Below are 22,453 nucleotides of genomic sequence, written 5' to 3'. Positions count from 1 at the left end.
AAGCCTTCAACAACACAGTCAATTCTATGCCAGGACTGGAGGCGAGGATTATGCCTTCTTTCTTAATTTGCATACTCAGCATCCATTTAAACAGGGACAATAACAGACTATAAAAACTACAAATCCCATGAGCCTTCAATATATTATGGCACAAAACATTATCGAGTAACAGTAAATCAGCACAAACAGATGTACATGAAGACAGCCTTAGACCATCTGACTTTCTCCTTCCTAGCTGCACAGGAGCCGCTATAAGAGCCTCAGTTTACCATTCTGATTACGTTGCTACTATGTTTGGTTAAGACAGCAGTGCAGTTTCCTGATTCTTAGCGGCCTTCAGGCAATCATCGCCGCCTTGTAGGCGCTATAGTGCCCTCTTACCCAGTCCTTTACTTATTTTTTAAGGCGTAGATGGTGCTCAGTGACCCCTACACCCACATGTCTGCCCCCAGCGCGTCTTACAGGAAGCGATGGGCTCAGTTTAAATAATTAAATAGTGTGATTTGCTGGTTTTGTCAGAAGAGCTGGTGAACACCCTTGGTGAGGACTGTAAAATTCAGTTAGCAGCTTTGGTGCTAGAAAGAGCTGGCGGCCCTGTGCCCTTCACAGCCTTCTTTTTCAGTCAGCACATCAACAGCTGGGGAGCATGGCTATTGTCTTCACCATTCTCTGAAGGGATTTTGGGCTGTAAACCCATACACAAAGAGGATTTTAGGGTACACAAACGCTGTAGCGGTCATCTCACACTGTGAGTGTTCTTAATACACTGGTGCGAGCTAGTCTGTTCATGAGTACCAGTGTAGGGGATAGCATTTTCCAAAGTTGGATTGAAGAGGAGGACCACAATTATTTTGTGGACAAACATATTTTTGCAGCTATTGATGCTTTGGTTCAGGCCTCTGTCCACCAGAATATTTCAACCGCTTTAAAGCCAAGTGGAGATCATTGAAAGGCTATTTGTTCCTTCCTACAAATTATATCTGTGCAGGAAGATCTGGGTTCAGCGTCCCCTGTAGGTGACAAGGCCTCTGGTCCTTTCAAGGCCTCAAAGAAATCCAAACATTCTGTGCATGCCGAAGACTTTGACAAGATGTGTGCTTCATTTGCTGCTTGGTTGAGGGAGCTACATCCAGACAAAGATGGCTCATGGAAGTTGGGTGGGCTGCAGATGAAGGATCTCAGGTTGAACCCCATGCTAACGAGTATTCAGCTAAAGGTGAATTATGTTTCTAGGGCTCTGACTGTTCGGGATCCAACGTTGATTCCTGCAGACATTAGTGGCCTCCTCCAGCAGCAGGATGGTATAAAAGACCTGTGGAGGAAAGCTCTCTGAAGGGGTGGCCAAGCGCGCCTTCTTGGAAATGTTTCCCCATACAACTTAGTTCACCCCAGATATGCAGATTGGGTCTCTTACCTTACGGTGACCCTGTATGTACAATCTAGGCTCCACAAAGTCCTGGACAAGGGCTGTTCAGAATAGACTGCAGACGGAATGTCAGAGACTGTCTTCACCAGAAAAGGCATCTGCAAATCCTGTAGTGGACCCGGAAAATGTCTACCTGTTTGGGCAAGTTATCTTGAGATCCTAAATAAGTGATAGACAAGGCATGGAGGGACTGTTAGGACAAACTCGACCTAGCAAGCCCTCTTACAAAAATCTTGGCTTTATCAATCATAGCAAAGGACAAAGATGTGTCAACAAACAATAAACACAAATGTTGTGGCAGAATGGGTGCAACAGGCCATGTGGCCACTTGGTAACACGAACTGTGCTATTTCCACACAACAACGCAAATCAATCCTTATTAGAGTTGATTCTAAACTCGGTGAGCTGGCGTCCTCAGAGAGTGGACCTAATGAAAAGTGTCTCTGCTTTGGCAATCCACTTGTGAAAGAATTAGGAAAATTTGTACACACTTTAACCGCATTAGATAATGTGCAGCTTTCAGTGAAGAAGGTGTTTTCAACCAAAGCCTTTTTGGGTGGGCTGGCCATGTTAGGAAACTTCAGCCAGCCATTTCCTTCATCAAGGTCCTCCGCGAAGCACAGGCAACATGAGCACAGGAGGAGGAACGTCTGGGATGACCAGAGATGGTAGGGCAATTTCTTGCACTCATGGGCAGAAGCAACCGGGGCCACTTCCATATAGGGAACTAGGAGCAAACAACGTAGGTTTCAACCAAGAAGGTACAGGTGAGAATTGTTCCACGTTTACTCTTGGGGGTCATGTGAAAATGTTTGTGCAAAACTGGCGAGTTCTGACAAAAGATGCTTTGTCTTACAGACAGTGCAAGGATTTTGCTTGGAATGTTTTGGTTCTCCTGAGCAATCTTTCCTACCAAGAGTGTTACAGTTTACTTCCTTTCAGATAGTTATAGTTTCTCAGGATGTTTCCCAACTACACCTGAAAGAGGCAATTGAAGAGAATCCACTGTATCCAGATAGTTTTCTCTTCAATATGTTTATCATACTATTCAAGAGACTGCACTGCATTCCAAGGGCTTTCTCACCAATTTATTTGTAGATACATCGGAGGAGGCCACCGAGAGGCAATGAACCAAAAGGAGTTTAATTCCTGGTTAAAGTACCAACATTTCAAGATGGAGGGCATTCACCTCCAGAGATATCTTGCAGCAAAACAATTGTATGTTGTGCCTTGACTTGAGAGATCCTTACTAAATCATACATATTTTCAAGCCTCATCGCAGATTCCTGCAGTTTCAATGGCAGAGTTGAATGTACAAATCCATAGCTATCCCATTTGGCCTATTTTCTGCCCTCTGTATTTCATCAATATCATGAAGCCTGTGGTGGAGTGTACTGGTATGAGGGCCAAGGTATTTCGAATGATCGTCTATTTGGATGATACATTAATGATATCACATGATCAATCCCTTCTTTCTCAACAACTGACTTTTATGATCGATCTCCTGCAGAAATTGAGCTTTGTGATTAATGTTCAGAAATCACAGTTATGAGCAATGCAGTCATTGACCTTTTTGGGGTGCCAGTTCGACTTGGTGAAGGCGACTGTTTCATGCCCCAATTAAAAAATCCATGTAAGACGGAAGGATTGAGGAAGGGCCTGGTGAGAGGCCACTTGTCTTTGAAACAAGTATTGAGGGGTGTTGGGCTTTTCTTGGCCTCTGTTCATGCCATTTTGCCATGTCATCTCTATTACCAGCTTCTTTGGTGATTGAAAATAGCTCATCTCGGTAAGGGTCTCACGAACAGCGATGTGATTCCCTCTGTAGGAAGATGCCAAACAAGCAATGTGTTTGTGGCTCACCCATACAGAAGTGTGAATCAGCCAGGCTATATTTAGTTCTTTCCCAGACTTGGTGATAGGAGCAGATGACAGCAGAGCAAGCAAGGGTGCCAGGTGCGGAACAATACCCACAGGAGAAAATGGTCCGGAAATTAATTAGAAAGGGACATCAACTGCCTGGAGCTATTAGAGGGCTCTTTCGCTGTGAAATCCCAACGAAAGACTGGTGATCTTGTTGCATCCTTTTGAATATGGGCAACATTTCAGCAGTGAAGTTTATCAACCCATTGGGAGGTACAAGATCAAATATGTTGTCAGAGTTAGCAAAGAGCTTTAGGCATTTTTGCCATCAACTCATAATTGCAGGCAAAGCAGAGCATCTGCTGGGCACTTTCAACCAGATCGCGGACTGGAATTCCAGATTTTTGATGGACAGCAGAGATTCAATGTTGAACAGAGAGGTTTTCCTAATTCTGACAAATCCCAGGGGTCCTTGCCATTTGGATCGGTTTGCCTCCAATCTCAAAAGACAGATTCTCCAGTTGAAAGCCAGATCTGGAAGAGAAAGTGGCAGGTTTATGCATGTCCTCCATTCATTATGCGACCCAGAGTGATGCCTCAGGTACGCAGGCAGCCAATCTGGTCCAAGTTGCACCTCTGTAGAGATCTCAAGTCTGATTTGCAGTCCCATTGGAACTGTTGTGTGACTATTCAGTCCCCCTACCAGTAACTCAGGATATACTGACTGATCACTTTGGCAATCCCCATCCCTTAATAATGGATGGTCGACTTAAGCTTATTGCTTGGAGGGTTTCAGGGAAGAATGGCAGGTGTCCAGCCTTTCAGGAAAAACCACAGAGTGCATCTCTGGTGCATGGAGGCATAGCACTCGCAAGTGCTACAATTCTACCTGGAGACACTGTCATTGTTGGTGTCTGGAACAGACTCTCAATCCTTTTCAAGCAGATATTGGTTACATCTTGAATTTTCTTTCAAACTGGCAGAATCTGGAATGGCATAAAGGGCCTTAAAGAATTTTAGGTCTGCCATTTCAGCAGGACACTACTCAGTTTCCCAAAATCCTGTCAGGCAACATTCTTTAGTTTGTACTCTCCTCAGGGAATTAGGTTTATAATACCTCCTCAATCAAGGTATAATACATTTGGGGATGTTACGATTGTGTTGCAATGATTGCACGATTGGTCCACTAATGAAGGATTATCCAGGAGGCAACTGTCTGCCCAACTTGAAAATCTGTTTTGCATAATTTCTTAAGAAGAGTGTCATGTGTCAGAGCGCTGCACATCTCAGGGAGGATTTTTACACTAGAGGGAGTCACTTTTAAAATTGGGGGAAGAACAAAGACAAATTTCTAGATTTACGTATCATCCGATGTCTTACAAAGTAACCTATGTGTGGTCAGATGCTTGAAAGAACATGAATCATGCTCAGACGGGTAGAGACGTAGTAATGCCAATTAAATTCTGATCTCATTTAAGAAACCTTTTTCCCTGGTGTTGCCAGACATTGGGTTAGGCAGATCATGACATAACAGAACATACATAACAAACATAACATAACTAGTTATAAGTAAACTATAAACAAGCATAATTCTCACCTCTGGCCCCGATATAGAATGTAAAATTCACTAGTTTTCACATCTGAAAGTTTTCACTTCTTTTAAGGGCACAGAAGCGACAATTATCACTTTTGAGAGCTCGGCCATTGGAAAAGTTGCTTTAGACTCATTTCTGCCTATGATTTGGGGTTACAGGTGGTATATATTTTGTAGAATAAATATTAAGAGGCATACTTTTCTTGCTGTCTTTAGCGCCACCCTACCACCACCAGGTGTGCACCGTATTTAAAATATGGCGCACAATGGTGTAAGGTAGGGGACAGTATCGTTATTTTTTTTTAACGTTATTGTTGTACTTTGCAGGAGTAGGGCCAAAATGTGGGCGCTACTCCTGCAGAGTGCATGGGGCCCATTATGAATAATGGAAGTCCCCTTTTACGCTTGCTCTGAGCAGAAGTTAAAAGTGCCAAAAAAAATGGTGCAAGGAAATCTCTTAGATTTCCTTGTGCTATTTGTTCGACTCCCCTAACGGGGAAACGCCCCCTTTGCATACATTATGCCTGGCACGGGCATAATGTGGTGCAATGCATGCGGTGCACCACTTGGTAAATTTGTCGCATGTAAAAAGCCACTTTAGCCACACCTTAGTGTAAAAAAAATTATGCTGTGGCGGCACTAAGGTTGTGCTAGGGGCTCTTAAATCTGCCCCTAAGACTGTGATATTTTTCCTAATGCTTTGGATTTGAGCTTGTTGTCATCCTGGCCTATCAGACAACAATAACTGTATTTTGTTGCAGGATTGGATAACAAACAAGAATAAGATGTTTGTCGCTTCATTTGGCTGTTTGAAGAGAAAATATAATTTGGATAGACTAAGGCTGTCTTTATGTATATTTATGTTTACTGATTACCTGGTATTCTATATGTTATGGCGTACTACATTGGAGACTCCATTATAGTCACCGTTTAACTCCTTGGGTGTCTACAGCATTTACAACTAGGCTGCACGGATGTGAAGTTCACGTCAAAGCATTTGGCACCGTAGCTCCAGCTGGTGTGCTGTTCTGTTTAACCTTGGCACACCTCCATCGATCAAAGAAGGGGCCTCTCCTGCCTCACATCAGGGTACCTGTGACAGCCCTGCAATTGACGTAATTGTGTTAGTGACGCAATTACATTAGTAGTGAGGTCAGTACCCAGAAAATGGTTTTGAATCCTCTAGAGTGGCTGAAGGGCTGAAAACAGCCTGGTTCTTCGTGCTTGCAGGGAACTGTGCCAAAAGGGAAAGGTAGCACTGGAAAGCTGATACACTCCAAGGGCCATATTTACAAGAGCGTTGTGCCACGTTTGCACCACGCAAAGTCGTACATGCATGACTCAAGGCTCCAAGTCAGATTTATGAAGCCACGCAAAGCCACTCTTCGTGGCTTTGAGTGGCCTTATAAATCTGGAGTAGTGCAAAACAGTGAAAGTCGCTGGTTGCGTTACTCTGCCCTGGGTCAGCGTTGCAGCGGGTGTTCCCACGCAACACCCATGGATTTTGATGCATCCCCAGATTTATAAGACTGTGTAAAGCTGGGGATGTGCCAAAACCTTACTCCTCCCCAGAGGAGGTGCAGCGAGGAGAAATATTACTATTTCCCCTCGTTTTTTCCTCTATGTGTACTGCATTCTGCAGCACGTATAGAAAGAGGAAAAAGCTTCCCAGGATTGTTTCTGAGCAGGAAGCTGCTCCTTCCTGCACAGAAACACTTTTGCATGCAATACAGACACCCTTGCACCATGGTGCAAGGGGGCCTGCGTAGGTGCTAGTCTGCCGAACTGGCAACAGTGCAGGGGGAAAGGACAGAAATGCGCCATATTGTATAAATACGGGACATACCTGCCCTTTCCCTGTGTCACGATGCAACGCAGCAAGGTAACTTGCTGCGCTGCCCTGCACCACAATTCTCATAAATATTCCCCCCAGGTATTTTACATTTGGGCAAAACAATAAAGAAGTGGGGCGTCCCACCCTGACACTGGGCTGCACCACACCCAAAAGGGGCATCCCAACCCGGTGGGAGGGAGGGAGGGGTTTGCCTTGCCCCTATTTGCTACACTATTGGGGAAAGGGCAGACGGAACACTGGTTGCCAGGAATATTTTCTCATAAAATAATGGGTTGGGGTCTAGTCCATTCTGACATCATGCGCCACCCTTTTCCTTAAGTATCAACAGACATTCTGCTCACCTGAAGACTTAAGCATCCCTATCTGTTTGGCAAGCAAAAGGAAATATCAGTAGCTCTGGGCATAGTATTTACATATGGGGCAGCAGAATGGGGATCTCATGATGTTGTCTTACCACAATGCTCTGTAAACCTCGAAGTTTGCCTAAAATCACTAATTTTCCTCATATTTCTGTGACCTAAACTTCCAGAATCTGCGGGGATCCACAAAGTCCTACTACCCACAGTTCCTACACTTCCCCCAATATAAACCTACCCTACTTGTAAGGCTTAGCCTAGCGCTTGCGACACAAAATGCCCCAAAACACAGATTGGAGAATTACAGTAGGGGTAGCTGCAGTATTTGGGTCGGGCTCAGCAACCACCCAGGGAAACCTAATAAACCCAGACATTTCTGAAAACTAGACACCTGGAGGAGTTCAGGGTGGTGTGTCTTGTGTGGTTTCCATAACGTTTTCTAACCCATAATGCCCTGCAAACTTCCAACCTGGCCTATTATCACTCATTTACCTCACATTTCTAGGAGGGAACCTTTGGGAATCTGCATGGTCCACAATATTCCTATCAAGTAGCATTCCTATATTTGTCCTGTTGAAAACTCTACCCCACTTGTGCGGCTGGGCCTAGTGGCTGCGACAGGTAAGGACCAACCAGGGACAATTGACAACATTTCTTTGGGAAAACCTTTAGTGATCTGCACAAATGTTTTAACTAAAAACTGCCAATAGGTTGAAAACACAAAATTTAGGAAAAATTGACTACCTATCAGAAAAATGCAAACACTGTGGTAAAAAATGTTTTTTTATATAACTCTGCTTGTTCCTGAAAGCAGAGAAAATGGTGATCATAGCACAGTAAAACTTTTGTTGACGACATTTTTAGATAAACAAATATTATTTTTCTTGCACTGCACTTTTTCCCAATAAAAACAAAATCTCACTATGTTTTGGCGAGTTTCTCTGCGCCAGGCAGGGGTATCTTCAAAACCTAGAAACCTCTAGAATCCACAGGATGCTAGACAAATTGATGTAATTTTGGCATGTATACCTTTTGTGAGGGAAGTTATGAAGAATAAGCATGAACTACCCAAAATATAGAAAGAAGGGGCTTAGGATCGGGTGGAAAGCTTAGCAGCCAAGCAGCCCAAGGGTTAAATAGCTGAGGAATATGCAAATTAAAGAAAAGATGGCACAATCCTTGCCTCTGTGTCCTTAATAGAATTGACAACATTCACATTCAAAAATTAGAAAATTTTACACTCAACTTATTTGTGTGATGGATATTCAGTAGTCAGGTGATGCAGAATAATTGCTGAAAAGCATTACTATAACCCGAGGTGTGTGTACTTGGCTGAGCTGTAGATGCCTTCATTTAATGTAAGAGCCCACTTTTTTATCAACGCTTTTTATTAACATTTTAAAGAAAAAGAGACATTGAGCACTAAGACATTCACACATCACCATTGTACTTTGAGGAATCGTTCACCCCTTACCTCTGTCTTGTAAGAACCCACTTTTGACACTACTTAGTGCTTTTCTCCCACCTTTGGAAGTCTTAAGTCAACTTCAGGTAAGGTCTGAAGTGGTTTAATTTGCTTTACATTTATTTTTAGTGCTTGTAGTAACCAGGGCCAGCGCTAGGCATGGGCAGTTTGGCAACTGCCTAGGACCCAGCACTTTGATCCCAACCACAGAGCCCTGCACTAATGCATCATAAATTAATCTTTTTTTACTCCCTTAGCTCAGTTATAGTTGTGAGGCACGGAGGAAAGCAACCCCCTCACAGCTGACAGCCAGCGCTGTAAGACCAGGCAGAGGAGAGAAAAAAGGGCATACCCCAGGGCCTTACTGCCCTAGATCATTGCCGTGAGGCCCAGGTAAGGTGGCTCTTGTTCTCTGGGTCTCATAATGTTGGCCTTTGGCTGTGAGGACCTGCACTCTCTTCTGGTTCTTGCAGCACTAGACCCTGGCCACAAAGCCCAGGGTAGTGATGCCCACTCCTATGGTCCTTGCAGCACTAGACCATGGCCTCATAGTGCTTGCCTATGGCTGAGATGACGGGTCTCTCCTCTGATCCTTGCAGCATTAAACCATAACTGTGAGGCCCAGGGTAGTGGGGCCCACTCTCATGGGCCTTTGGGCACTAGACAGTGGCAGTAAGGCCCAGTTGATGAAACCACTCTCCGATGGCCTTGCAGCACTTGACCATGGCTATGAGTCCCTCCCCTGGGCCTTGCAGTGCTGGGTCATATCTGCAAGGCCCATGGAAAGTAATTCCCTTCCCCTGACCCTTGCAGAGATAGACCATGGCTCTGAGGGGTGTACCTATCAACAGTGTAGCAAGTGTAGAGCACCATGGCCCTGTGGGGTTATGTGTTCAAATGCACCTAGATTGTGCTATATTTTACTGTCCAGCCAATGAACATGGTGGGTCCACTTTACCTTGATTGTAATAGGACCCATGTTACCAGTGCTACACACTGGTTCCTGTCACCAAGGCCTCTGAGCCATGGTCCTGTGCTGTGAGGCCTAAGGAGTGGGGCTTTACTTCCTGTGATGGGACTTTTTGTGATGCCATGTTGTATGCAAATTAGAGGGTCCTCGCACATTTCCTTTCCACCCAGTGCCACAAAAATCCTAGAACCACCTCTAGTAGTAATGAAATGTGCTTATTAGTTCTCACTCCTGACTTCTCCAAGCTTGAAAGCTCAGATAATGTGGACCAAGTAATACATTGGGTGTTACACAGTTGCCCGTGACTCAGCACCTTGTCTGCAATGGGAAAGACGTAGGGTTGCCAACTTTTCCAGAGAAAAATACTCTTTGTTTACATTTTAAGATTCTGGACAAGCTTGAAAGTGATACCTAAACAGAACTTTTAAAAGTTTATATTTTATCACTTTTATAGAAAAGTGTCTATATTCATTTTTAACATGGCCTTCCTGTCTTTGTTTGCTTTGATTATCAGTAAGTGATATTATAGTTGTAGAACACATTTTAAAGTGCTTACTTTTTATGCTTGCTTTCTAAAGTATTAACTGATAAGGAGAAATAATATGAGCTTTAGGTGATTTTCCTGATGTTTGTACTAGACAGGACACGAAAATACTGGTCATGCCGGTAAACAACACAGACCGGTGACAACGCTAGTCAGTAAGTTTACCAACTTTCCAAGAGAAAAATGTAGGCCACTTGTTTTAAGAGTCAGACCTGCCAACTCGCATGTTGCCATTGTGTGTCAAACGATATCTGCTCCTTTGACACGGTCACCAGGTGTGTACGCTGGCAACACAATTAGCCAGAAACCTCAGCAGAAAGCAGATTCCTACCTGATTGTTTGGAGTATTAGGTCAGCCGATGTCCATTAGCTGGTGTTAAACCTGCAGCCTCAAAAGCTTTGATTTTTTTTTTTGGGGGGGGGGTGGGGTGAGGGGTGAGCTTCGTGGGAGGGGTGGATGCTTGTCATGGGAGGGGGCGGGTTGGGGGCCTGTAGATTTAGAAGTGTCTGGGCTGTTTTCTGCACTAACACCCCCACCCCCCAAAACATCATTCGTAGCCATGCCCGCTCCTAGTACGATGAAAAAATTCACAAGTTGGCAACTCTGTGATTAAACAAAACCGACGGTATTAATTTTTAACATCACTATTCTGCCTTTTTTTTACCTTAATTATTTGTCAGTGGTTGTTAAATCAGCTCTAGAACACGTTTAAAAGTGCTTGCTAATCATATTTACTGTTTAAAGTATGTAGAGTTAAGGGTTAATGCCGGCTTTAGATGATCTTGCCTATTTTGGTACTTACCGGTACATTTAAAAAAAAAAAAAAAACGGCGGTACCGGCTAAGCCTGTCAGATAGCAATTACTTAAGGTGGCCATCGTACAAGAGGCCAGGTATATAAATACAGGTTTAGATGACGATGCTGCATCTCTGCGCCGTGTATTGTCTGCATGTTTTTGTTTTATATCTTCAGCCTTTTATGTCCGTTGCTATCAATACACATTAATTAGGTCGTCTTTCCTTGCGACCACGGACTATTGTAGTCTTTCCTCTCTGTCTATGCTGCGCAGAGCTTGTCTTGCCTCTATGTCGCGCTCAGTTTGTCTTTCTTCTCTGTCGATGCCGAGGCCGGGTCTGTAGCAGCGCAGTGCAAGATGGCGGCTCCCAGCGCCAGCCCGGCTCAGGGGAGGAGCATGGGGAGGAGCCCAGATAGGTCCCAACTTGGTGGAAGCGAGGGATTCCAGACGGTGCGTGTCGGTGGTGAGCGCAGGGGAAAAGGGCTGTTAAAAGCAAAGTGGGTTGAGAGGACTGTAGTCCCCTGCCTTTCTAAGGTGTAACTTTTTAAGGCATAACAGAGTCCCCAGCTCTTGGGTAGGCGGCTGTGTCCGTTATGCTACATCCTCTTTACAACGGCTAATTCCCTCACATAGTCCACTCCTGTCACTTCGCATTTAGATCAGAATGAATTCGATCTTGCAGTCTCCCTCCACGACATGCCTCTGCCTTTCTTTAAACAGCTTTTGGGCCAGAGTGTTTGGGTTTAGGACAGGCAGCCCTCTTTGCCGTTGAGCTGTAGATGTCATGAAATGTAGCAATTAAAAGGGGGAGCTGAAAGCTCTTCTGCTACAAAGACATTGTGGCCAGCGGTCCCCTTAGGCAACCTCCCCCAAGATAATTGTACCGAGGACTGAATGTAATTGCACTACTCCTGTCTCATCTCACCTCACCTTGCTGCTAGTACCTTCATCACTTACCTCCTCCGACAATCTGTTTATAATTCATTCTTTTGTAACGACCAAAACGGCACATCAATCCATTTGTTTTGACCCTCCTCCTTGTGCCTTTCATAATTATTGTAATTAGTAACTCTGTAACTTTGTATCTCTTGTTATGAAACCTGTTTGTTTGTAAAGTGCTCTAACACCTTTGAGTAATGTATGTGCTGTATACAAATGCTTAAATAAGGCGAAAGGATGGAAAAGAAGGGTGAAATGAAGCTTGGTATAGAACTGAAGGGAGGGAAAGAAGGGTGGGTTTTAAATAAGATGGAGAAAGGGACGGGGAGCATTTTAGGGAGAGAGAATGTTGAGAAGTTATTAAAGGGGGTATTGGAGAAAAGGAATGGGATCTGGATGGATAATTATACAGTTATTCAAGTATTCTTACTTTAGAGATCCACCTGCAGGGCTGCTGAAGGGTTATCGGAGAATTACACCTACGAAGACCTAGTTGGCCTTCACAGCATAAACATTGCTCTGTACTCCTTAGAAAGATAGCCCGTGTTAGAGATGAAAAGATGGGAGTAATGGAGCCTTGGAAAAGTGAAGGGGGAGTGATGGTTGAGAGCAAGAAGGCTGTTGAGGAAAAACAAACATTTGTCAAAAGGAATAACGAAAAGTAGCTAGTTGATTGAGAACACTTAGGGATATGGAACAGTTGCAGAAGAAGGAAGGGAGTGAAAACCGAATGCAGTGAGTGAGGTGAAACCAATACATGAGGATAGGAGTGTACGGCTAGAGATGCGACAGGGTTGTAATTGAGGGAGAAAGGCAATGATGAACAGAGATGATGCTAGAAGAGAAAGAATGAGAGTAACAACATGCAAGAGAAGTAAAGAAGAAACAGACTAGGGAAGGGGTGGGTGAGTAAGTTTAGAACGTTAGGCTTTAAACGAGAAGATGAATGAAAAGAGGTGATGACAGTGGTATAAGGGATGGAGATGTGGACCGGTAAGACTTAGAATCGGTAGAGTTTAGCATAGGCATAGATGGGGGTGAGTGTGACATGGAGCTAATTACGTGCGAGAAGGACAGGGTGAGGGCGTTTGATTGGGTGTGCAGAAAGGAGGCTAGGATGGGAAGGGATGATGTGATGGTGGGGAGTGAGTAAAAGGGCATGAAGAGGTGAGGTAATTGGGGAGGAAGAAAAGAGCAAGGCGGAAGGGGATTGCTAAACATTGATGGAGCTGGAGGAGGGGAGGGTCAAAGAGGGAGATGTGGACATTTGGGAGGAAAATGTTGAAAAGAGAGATGAGGGGAAGTGGTGACCAGGGATGGTCTGAAAACAGTGCCAAAGAGAGGAAGTTACAAGTGAAGGTGGTGATAGGGAGGGAGTTGGAAATAAGGTGAAATTATGATTTGTAAAGAAGAATAGATGACTAGAGTATCCTACCAAATAACGGGTGGTTTTGAGAAGGATCCAGGGCACTCGTTGAAGATGTATTTTACCTGCAGTATAACCTGCTTATTCTGTTTGTGATCTGGGATTGGTACATGTGGCATTTTGTGCTCCTGCAGTATTTCTGAGTGCAAACTATAACTTGCTTGTTTCACACCTTCTGTTGTTCTGATCACAGGCCCCTGCGTTGCAAGAACCTCACTCCGCTAAACTGGAACCCGAGGAGCCCATGCCCGCCACGCAGCACACACCGGCTGCAGAGAAGACACCTGCCTGCCCCTCAGCCGGTGGCTCCAAAGACATGATGGCTGAAGGCTTGCCCCCATGCGTCGCACAGGAGGCCGTCCTTAAACGGAGCTCCCCGCTCCCCGAGAGCACCCCGCAGGTCCGTGGTTACGACTTCAACCAGGGTGTTGACTACCATGCCTTGCTACAGTCCTTCTACACCACCGGCTTCCAGGCTACACACTTTGGGCAAGCAGTGCGAGAGGTCAACGCTATGGTGAGTTTCCTATATGCCATATACAGAATAATACATTCATGTATGAGGACGGAGGAGGGTTGATTCTGTGCTCAGTTATTGCCTTGGGCACAGTGTCTGCAAAGTAGAATAAGAACAGCCAGTGCTTAGATGTTTGAGTCAGTGTTGAGTGAACCAGTACTATGCCGTGCGACTGAAACTAGTGTAGCAATGGCAGTTTGTGATTTATATTTTGATGAAAGCCCTTGCAAACAGGAAGTTTGGCTGCTTTGCGGTGAATTAAACGGTAGCGAGGAGGTCACTTTTTGGCTTTGTGCTCATAGGCCAGCGATGTCACACAGAGCAGAATGTTATGTAGCAGTAATCGTTTTCTCTGTCCTGGCACGTTGGCAGGAGTGTACATGACTAGCAAAGGAAATCTGAAAACGATGGTCGGAAATTCGTTTTTAGTGCGCTTAGCTTCCAGTGGTGAATATTTGACTAGGTTATGATTAGTGTAACGAGCAGTTCTAGTAAGCAGTCGAACAAGGAACTGTCCCTATTATTAGAGTGGTGTATCGTATACACTTAGTAAACACAGTCTGCCGTTGAAGATTGCTAGCCTTTTTCTGTCAGAGTGGTAATATTCCTAGCCTTATGTTTAGAACCAGACTATTGCTAACCATGCCTCTCCTTGAACGAAATGACCATTGTGTAACCTAGATTGTGATTAGACCATGACTGCTTCGTCTTCAAAGCATATGGTCACTCAAACTCTACTACCTGTCGACTATTCTGCGTTTTACAAACTGGCTCATGTAAGTGGCAAATGGCAGTTCCAGGGCATGGGCCCCGGCAAGTAGCAGATGTTGGAACTAGCGACTGGTGGGTTTGGAGCACTGGGGAGTAGCAGATGTGCGGTATTGACTCATTGCTATTAGCACTGTGAATATAAAGTAAAACCAGAAGAATTGTGAAAGCAAGAGCATCGTGATTTGCCCTTTACTGGTGTGTGACCCATAGCCGTGCTACAATATATGCAAGGCGAGGCAAGAATCAACCGGTGGTGACGGTGGAGGTTATGTGTTTTTCAGGACTACTGATTTGACCCGTATGCCACATCATCTGCCTATAAAGTAACATTCTCTTGGAAAATTGTGCTTTGCGTTCAGCACTGGCTGCAGAAATCTGCATGCAAGCTGTGTCACAGATTGGATCAAGATGGGGCTAGATCAGTATTTCATTCATCTGATCAGTAATATGAATGCCTTGGAGGAGACTTACAATGCCCATTAGACATGCAACAAGAGACTTTCCATTTCACACACAATGGTTGATATATATGAGGAGTGTAGTCTTTGCTACATGCTGTATCCCACACAAGTATTAGAGCAGCCAAAAGTTGCAGGTTATATTACGAATGGTGAACCGTGCACATGTAATAACAACAGTTTGCTTTATAGCCGGGATTTGACTCTTATTAGAGTGCTTTACTGTGTATGTGTAGAAAAGCAGTCTGCAGTTGAAAGCTGATGGCTATGTTGTATCAGAGTAGTAGACCATCCACATGCATCAAACATGGTCTTAATCCGAAGGCTGCTGGCAGTGTACTGATAGACTGATGTACTGCACATATGTGGTAACCAGTCTGCAGCTGTAGACTGCTCTTTATGTTGTGTAACATGCCGTCGTGGGGCGATAAACATTAAATTAATAAAATAGAATAAAAATGACCTGCACGCCGCCGCCCGCTCCTGTCTCCTCTGCTTCGTCGCTGCAGGCAGAGGCTCCCAGCCTGCCCTATGGCAGATCCTGATGCTGCTAAGAGCAGCCAGGGCTCTCCCAGGCAGACAGGGAGCCTGTGCGTGCTCTCTCCAGCCCGGCAACTGTGTTGCTGAGCTGGAGAGAGCCTACTGCGCATGAGTGTTTGGCTGTCCAGGAGTGTGTGCTGTGCGCTCCCCCTCACTGCTTGTCACCCCCATGGCCCGTCCCTTTACAAGAAAACGATAATATACACCGTTTATTATCATTTTCTTGTGACGTTTTTTCAGCTGCCGCTGCTGCTGGTGGGAGGGAGGAGGGTGACGCTTCTCCTCCCTAACAGAGGCCCCTGGTAACAGGCATATGTTGTGAACCTGCTCTGCAATAGAACACTACTGGATGCGTTATATTGTATTGTATTGTAATCGTATTTATATAGCGCTTATTACCCCTGACGAGGCGTCAAAGCGCTTTTCGGTGAGTAGCACGCTACTCTGGAACCCAACAAGAATTAGTGATGGATTAGTATCGGGAAATAATGAGTACAGTTTTAGTATTATTATGAGTTAATTAGAGCCGCGGATATGAGAGTTTGTTAGTTAGATTGACTGGAGTAATGGAGGGGTGGAGAAGGAAAGAAATCCAGAAGTGTTAATTGGGAATATATCCTTCATTTACTTAACCCAAAGGCTTGGGTTGAGTAAAGGGGGATGGAGGAGGGAAGAGTATGTGGAAGAGTTAGAGCTGTACCATGAACTTGTAGGAAATGGTGGACAGATGTAGGGCCAGATGCTATATTGCACACATGTGGTGAAGTCTGCAACTGCAGGATGCTGATTATCTTGTATGGTTGGTGTACCATGCAGATGCAGTGTCTGCTCCTAAAGTCTGGCGGTAGTGTTCTGTGCACTTGTGAACCAGGTCTGCAGTAGAATGTTGCTGGTAATGTTGTCAGAGTGCTGTTGCATGCAGTCTGCTGCTGAAGGTTGCTGCTGGTGTCGTATCATTTCAAGTAGTGAAAAATGTCTGCTGTGTAACACAATTGCTTGTGTTGCAACAGTGGCGTCCCATGCATATATAGTGGAGTGGTGTGTCATGCACGCATCGTAAACACAGTCTGCAGTTGAAGGCTTCTTGTCATGTCGGGAGCTCAGTGAAATATTCACGTGTAGAAAAAGCGATGCTTACCAGAAAGATGAGCAGTTGCACTCGTTTTATGAACCATGGACATGCACTGTATATGATCATTATATAATTACAAACCCAACAAAATTCACTAAAAACCTTTAAGTTTCTCTACAAAACACCACCATCCTAAGTTAATACATAGCCATAAACATTATTTGACATGCCTTAAGTTGAAAAATCAGTAAGATTCTATCAGTAACTTGAAAATTTCCCAAAATTTGGTAGTAAAGGTTAGTTAGCTAAACATCTTAAACCTTCCACAGAATGTTCTTTAGGATGCAGTGAGCAGCGCATTGAATATATATTTTGCCAGCGGAGACCTTTGTCACTGATTATTCTGTGCCAGCTGAGGACACTGCCCCAAATTACATTATAAGCGACTATTTCCCTGATCACACAGTGACCGATGGAGACTGTGTCCTTGATTACACAGTGGCAGGTGAGGGTTGTCACCGATTACACTGTGCTTTTGTGAAGTCCTTTTTTTCCTGTTTACACTCGTAGGTGGGGGCTCTGTTCCTGATTACACTGTGGGCGGTGGGGGCTCTGTTCCTGATTACACTGTGGCCGGTGGGGGCTCTGTTCCTGATTACACTGTGGCCGGTGGTGGGCCTGCCCCTGATTTCACTGTGGCAGGTGGGGGGGCATGCCCCTGTTTACACTGTGGCCGGTGGGGGCTTTGTCCGTTTATTATCCTGTGAAAGGCGACACCTGTATTCCTAATTTCACAGTGGTAGGCGGGGGGCTGTGTCCCCGGTTGCACTGTGGCAAGTGAAGGCCTTTTTCCTGTTTACAATCGTTCACTGTGGCAGGTGGGGGCTCTGCCCCTGATTAGACTCTGGCAGGTGGGGGCTCCGTCCTTACATTAATTACCCTGTGAGAGGCAAGGGCTATAATCCCAATTACACAGTGGGAGGTGACAGGTCCGTTCCATGATTGTGCGGATGAGAAGGTGTCGTGTCTCTGATCACGGTGTGTCAGTTGAGTCTAAATCTGAATGCACTGTGAGAGGTGGAAGATCTGTCTCCGGTTACCTGGCGAACACCGTAGGTCCACCCTTAATTACTCAGTGGCACGTGAGGGGTAATGCCCTTGATCACTCTGTGGCAGCTTTTTTTTTTTTTCTCCACTGAAGATGTGGAAGTAAACATGATTTATATTCTAAACCGAGAGTGGTCTTCATCACTTGATATGTGACAGAGTGACTTCCACCAACATTAGCATTTCTTTCGGCTGGGCCATCCAAAAGTTGCATGCTATTCGACAATAATTCTCTACCCAAAGGATGCAGTTCTAGACCTATTGGTGTTTATATGATTGTGCTTGACCACGGAACCCTTCGTGGGTAAGTGTTGACCCATACATGTTGGTACAGAAGCCAGAACAGTCCTCAGAGGACAGATGCCATATGCTCGCAATTTAGACTGTTATCGTCCGCCCTAGCTCCAAGTAGTTCACGTGCTCTTTTGTGGGGTGTTGCAACCCGCAGGTTTTTCAGAGTTCTGAAGAAATGTAGCTTTTGAATGCGATTCATTTTTTTTGTACCATATGTACAGTAAAAAGCTATTGTTTGTTGGATACAGCTATTTCTCACCACTGTTTTTCCCCTTGGGCTGGGACAAAAAAGAGTATGTAACAGAACTCTTTTATGTGGTAGTTCTAGCTAGCTATGAGAGTCTCTTTTTTGCTTCTTATTGACAAGTCAAAATCAACCCTAAGTGTTTAGACTTGTGCTGCTGCAGTAATTGCTGTTGGAGAGATAAATGGGTTATCCAATGTCTCTGGGAACCTGGATAATGTTACACTTGTGAGCAAAAGAAGAGTTCCTTTGGGATTATTTCAGAGACGTGTTTCAAGGTCAAGTACATTGTACCTGAGGAGAGAACTTCAGTCACACACACAGAAGAAAAAAACAGAAGGAGTGCCCACTGGGAGCATGTCATCACATTAAATATAATGCACATTAACAATAATCCAATCCTATATACAAAACACAAGCATTGGTGCAGTGTTCTATTGTTTTTATAACGCTTAAAGGTGAAACAAATGTGGGTAAAGCATGTAAAACAAGTGACTACTGGATATCAAACAATTGTTTCCTGGGATTACACAGGACTTTTCCTTTCAAGTCCAAAATGGACTACTTGGAGACCTCAAAAGATAGTACAGTTAAGTTGATTTTTGACCTCTGACCCTGAGAGTGTTAGTGCCGTCGTTATCAGGATATGTCAAATACTCTGAGGAGTGCCAACCCTTAACATGAAAGACATTTCTGGGGAGAGTGTGGAAAAAAACTAAAATCATCAATCGGAAATGAGAAGAATATTGCTTCTATAAAGATCTTATAAAGCTGCATGTCAGACTGTCACGGTGTAGAAGCCATCAAACTGAATTTGTTGACTGAGTTTTTTAAAAATTATTTTTATTTTAAATTTGTGTAATGAAACTAGGATCAAGAACTCAGTTTTTTAACTCATTCAGATTCTATCATTTGCCATTCATTGTGGACCTCTGGATGGCCTGAGCAGTTATTGTCTCCTGCTATGAAATTCCAATAAATGTAAATACCACAGCGGTGGTATCTGTAACTGTAGAAAATGATTCCAAAAGGGCTAGCAGCTAATTACATGGTTAAATGTTTACTAATTAGAATTATTTGGAAAAAAAACTATGCGATAGGATAGCTGACCAACTGTGGATTGAAATAAAAAAGAAACTGTTCAGAAGGATTTTAGGCAGCCTGGGTTATAAGATGCGAGCCATCTCCCTTCTTGAATGGGAAACCTTGTATCTTGCCATTTTGGGATAGTCAAAGAAGGCGTTTCCATGTTCCGGTAAACTCAAAAGGCTGACTGCTGATTGTCTAGAATTACATTGTCTTCCAAACGATAGCGGTTGGATTTGTGCTGCCATCTCCAAGCAGAAGCAGTGCAACGTTTCAAATTGAGCAGCTGATCTTACACTGTGAGACGTCTCCGCTGGCCGCCTTTATCCAGCTTGTCACCCAAATCAGTTTAAGTGAATCATGAGCCGATCCAGACTAGAAGGCTTCATTGATAACATTTTGATCTTGACAAAATAGGCCACATGAAGCCTGTGCATTACAGCTAAAGAGACCTGGTTTTCTGCAGATATCTCTTTGGAGACCTTACGATGCCACTGTGGCGCTGCTGGTGCTACAAAAAATTACATTAATCTTCATTATTCTTTAATGCATTTTCCAATCAACTAGTGGGTACAGATGAGATGCACCGTCAGGAATAAACTTCCATGATTATCACCACCTCCTGTTGTCCTACCGTTAAAATCAAAAGTTGGAATTGACCCATCCTGCCTAGATGCCCAGTTAAAAACTTCAGAAGAGATGGTACCCCTGTCACTTGGATTTGTATTCAGGTTATTTTTTAATCATTGAGAAAGAGGCCTTCAGAGAATTACTGCAGTGAGTTAAATAATTGGTGCCTGTGGGGTTGGGTTGAGCTAATGATTTCAGCACTGTGAGATGCTGATTGGCCAGCAGTTACTCTTTTTTTTTTCGGGGGGGGGGAGGTGGGGGGATTAAACACCCTTATTGCCTGCAAATTTGATGCTTAGGTACTCATTTTGAAGAGGTTTTAAGGTATTTGACTTTATCAGTTGGTCTTTTTTTTCATTTTGGTGTGGGATTTTTGCAAACGTTGGTTTTAAGTGTGATCTAGGTAGGTGAGAACCATTTATTTTCCCTTTTATGAGCCCCTTGTTTTTTCTAACTTCATCATGCCCGGGTCTGAAACTAGGCTATTTTTATCCACGCCATTTTCAAAATGTAAACAAACATATTTCACTTAATTTACATACTTAGTGCTATCCCTCTTTTAACCCTTAACAAAAAGTGTTGCTGATAACCGTGTATAGCACCAGCGTAGAACTTACACTTGTAGATTGGTAACAAAGGGGACGTTTTTCACCTCTGTGTATTGAGTGATATTGTTAACTCTAGATTTGCTCACGTTCACTATGATGTCACTTAAAGCACCTCTGTTGACAAGATAACAATCAATAATTCTAAGTAAATGTATTGTTATGTATTGCATAGCCACTGCGCCATTTCAGGGCTCATACTGGTTCCCTTAAGTGCCTACGAGCTGCTCTGGTAGGGTTTTGCAGTTGTTTGGCTTTTTGGTGATGATTCTCCACTTTCGGGTGGATGAGAATTGCAGTCTGTGCTGCATCCTTGGTGATGCTCGAAGATCGTCAGTTCAGGCTTTGGGTGTATGCTGTCGAAGGCTGTGGCTTAGACAGCAGTCAGATGTTTTTTTTTCTCTCTAGATTTTGAAAGGCTGTCTGAGAATAACAATTTAGCATGCATTATCCATAATCTTGGTGCTCTTTTTCACACAGCTTTAAATCAGCATTAAAGAGGCAGACTTTGTTAGTTCACTTGTGTTTGCTCAAGAAGAGTGATGTACATATTATGAAATCCCATGGTAGTGGTGTATTTAGAGTAACTTATGGTTTGCTTGCTAAAAGATATGAGAAGCTTTTATTTCTGGGATAGGTAGTGGTGTTGATGCTCAGTGTAATGTGTTTCTAATTGCGTGGCTTGGTCTCAGATCGTTCTGTGGTGTTCCTTTATTGAGCCCTGTGCCTCATATACAGAATGTAATGTTTCTATCGTGCATATATGGGTAACACTGCCAGCCTGTGTTCTTCTAGATTGAAAATAAACTGGAGCCAGTCAGCAAAGAAAATGAGAATGACATCAACCTCAACTGCTACCAACGAGAGATTAGCGGCTGCACCATCTTCCTTGGATACACGTCCAATATGATAAGCTCCGGCATCCGGGAGTCTATTCGCTATCTGGTGCAGCACAACATGGTAAGTGAGAGTGAGATGGGAGAGGCTGGTGTATATCCGCGGTGGATTAATATACATGTACCTGCTAGCTTTCACACTGCAGGGCCCACTCTGTTCTGGCTGGTTTGAGTAAAAAAGAGCCATCCTTCCAGATAACATATTAACAGAACCTCGTACTCAAAACACCCACACGGGTTGGACTCGGGTGGCATTTGTTTTGCCTACATAGTCTTTCTCAATGTAAACCTTTTTCTTGGGTCAGTTATTGGCTTGCATTTTAGGAGTAGACACTTCCAACCTTTAAGCAGGGTTCAAGCTTGTCTGGTAGTGTTCTGTTAATCGCTCTTTGTGAATTGCTATGTGTACATGATGCAAGAGAAAAGCATACATATTGAAACTAGTGCAGATGTGGGCAAAATTCAAAGGAGTGCAGAAAGGAAGCCGGACAGACAGAAGAACCCTCGGCTTTTAGTGCCATGCCAGCGATTGTAATAACTTTCCCTTTGATTACATTTTATTAATAAAAACAAAAGATACGTGGGGGTCTAGCATTGTGGCATACCATTGTCAAATTAGTCTTTGGGCCCTGTCCCAAACTAGGATGTTAGTTGTGCTAGAATACTAGAAGATTTCTTGTTTGGTACCAAGGCTAAGAAAAAATAATTAAACAACTCACGTGCCCCAATTTCCTTGGGCTCTGACCTTGCCTTGATTAAGAAATTGCAGAGTCCCTAATAGATGACGACTTTTACATCACCCCTGCCCCGGTTGATGAAATGACCGATTTGGTAAGCTTGCAAGTTGTCTAATTAATGAGACCTCTGATGATTGATCGAGCCCTCAACATCTCTTATCACATCCCATTTAGTTACACTACTATAAATCTTTCTCCTTAGTGACTCTGTTCACTTTTGAAAGTCTCCTGCTGCACGTGAACGTATTGTGCTAGACATTT

The 22,453-nt window shown here is 43.9% G+C and overlaps 1 protein-coding gene and 1 long non-coding RNA gene across 6 annotated transcripts in view; one reads left to right on the top strand and one right to left on the bottom strand.

The window, feature by feature from the left end:
- LOC138292946 (uncharacterized) overlaps positions 1-10,472 on the bottom strand; it is a 158,136-nt gene extending 147,664 nt beyond the window's left edge. The window contains exon 1 of the long non-coding RNA XR_011202850.1: positions 10,405-10,472. This is a non-coding gene — a long non-coding RNA (uncharacterized lncRNA). The remainder of the gene's footprint in view (positions 1-10,404) is intronic.
- The window catches only part of DHPS (deoxyhypusine synthase), a 92,494-nt gene that overhangs the window by 14,035 nt on the left and 56,006 nt on the right, over positions 1-22,453 (top strand). Inside the window, exons 1-3 of one of the 5 annotated variants that reach the window (XM_069231834.1) lie at positions 11,198-11,320; positions 13,429-13,752; positions 21,355-21,519. In XM_069231834.1, coding sequence (XP_069087935.1) covers positions 11,228-11,320; positions 13,429-13,752; positions 21,355-21,519 — 582 coding nt within the window. In that variant the 5' untranslated portion in view covers positions 11,198-11,227. The other 4 variants (XM_069231838.1, XM_069231836.1, XM_069231837.1 and 1 more) reach the window with 4 other exon arrangements.

This window comes from Pleurodeles waltl, chromosome 4_2 (assembly GCF_031143425.1).
Source record: "Pleurodeles waltl isolate 20211129_DDA chromosome 4_2, aPleWal1.hap1.20221129, whole genome shotgun sequence".
Lineage (NCBI taxonomy): Eukaryota > Metazoa > Chordata > Amphibia > Caudata > Salamandridae > Pleurodeles > Pleurodeles waltl.
Note: the sequence above shows the minus strand (reverse complement) of the source record. Positions and strands in the feature narration are given on the sequence as shown.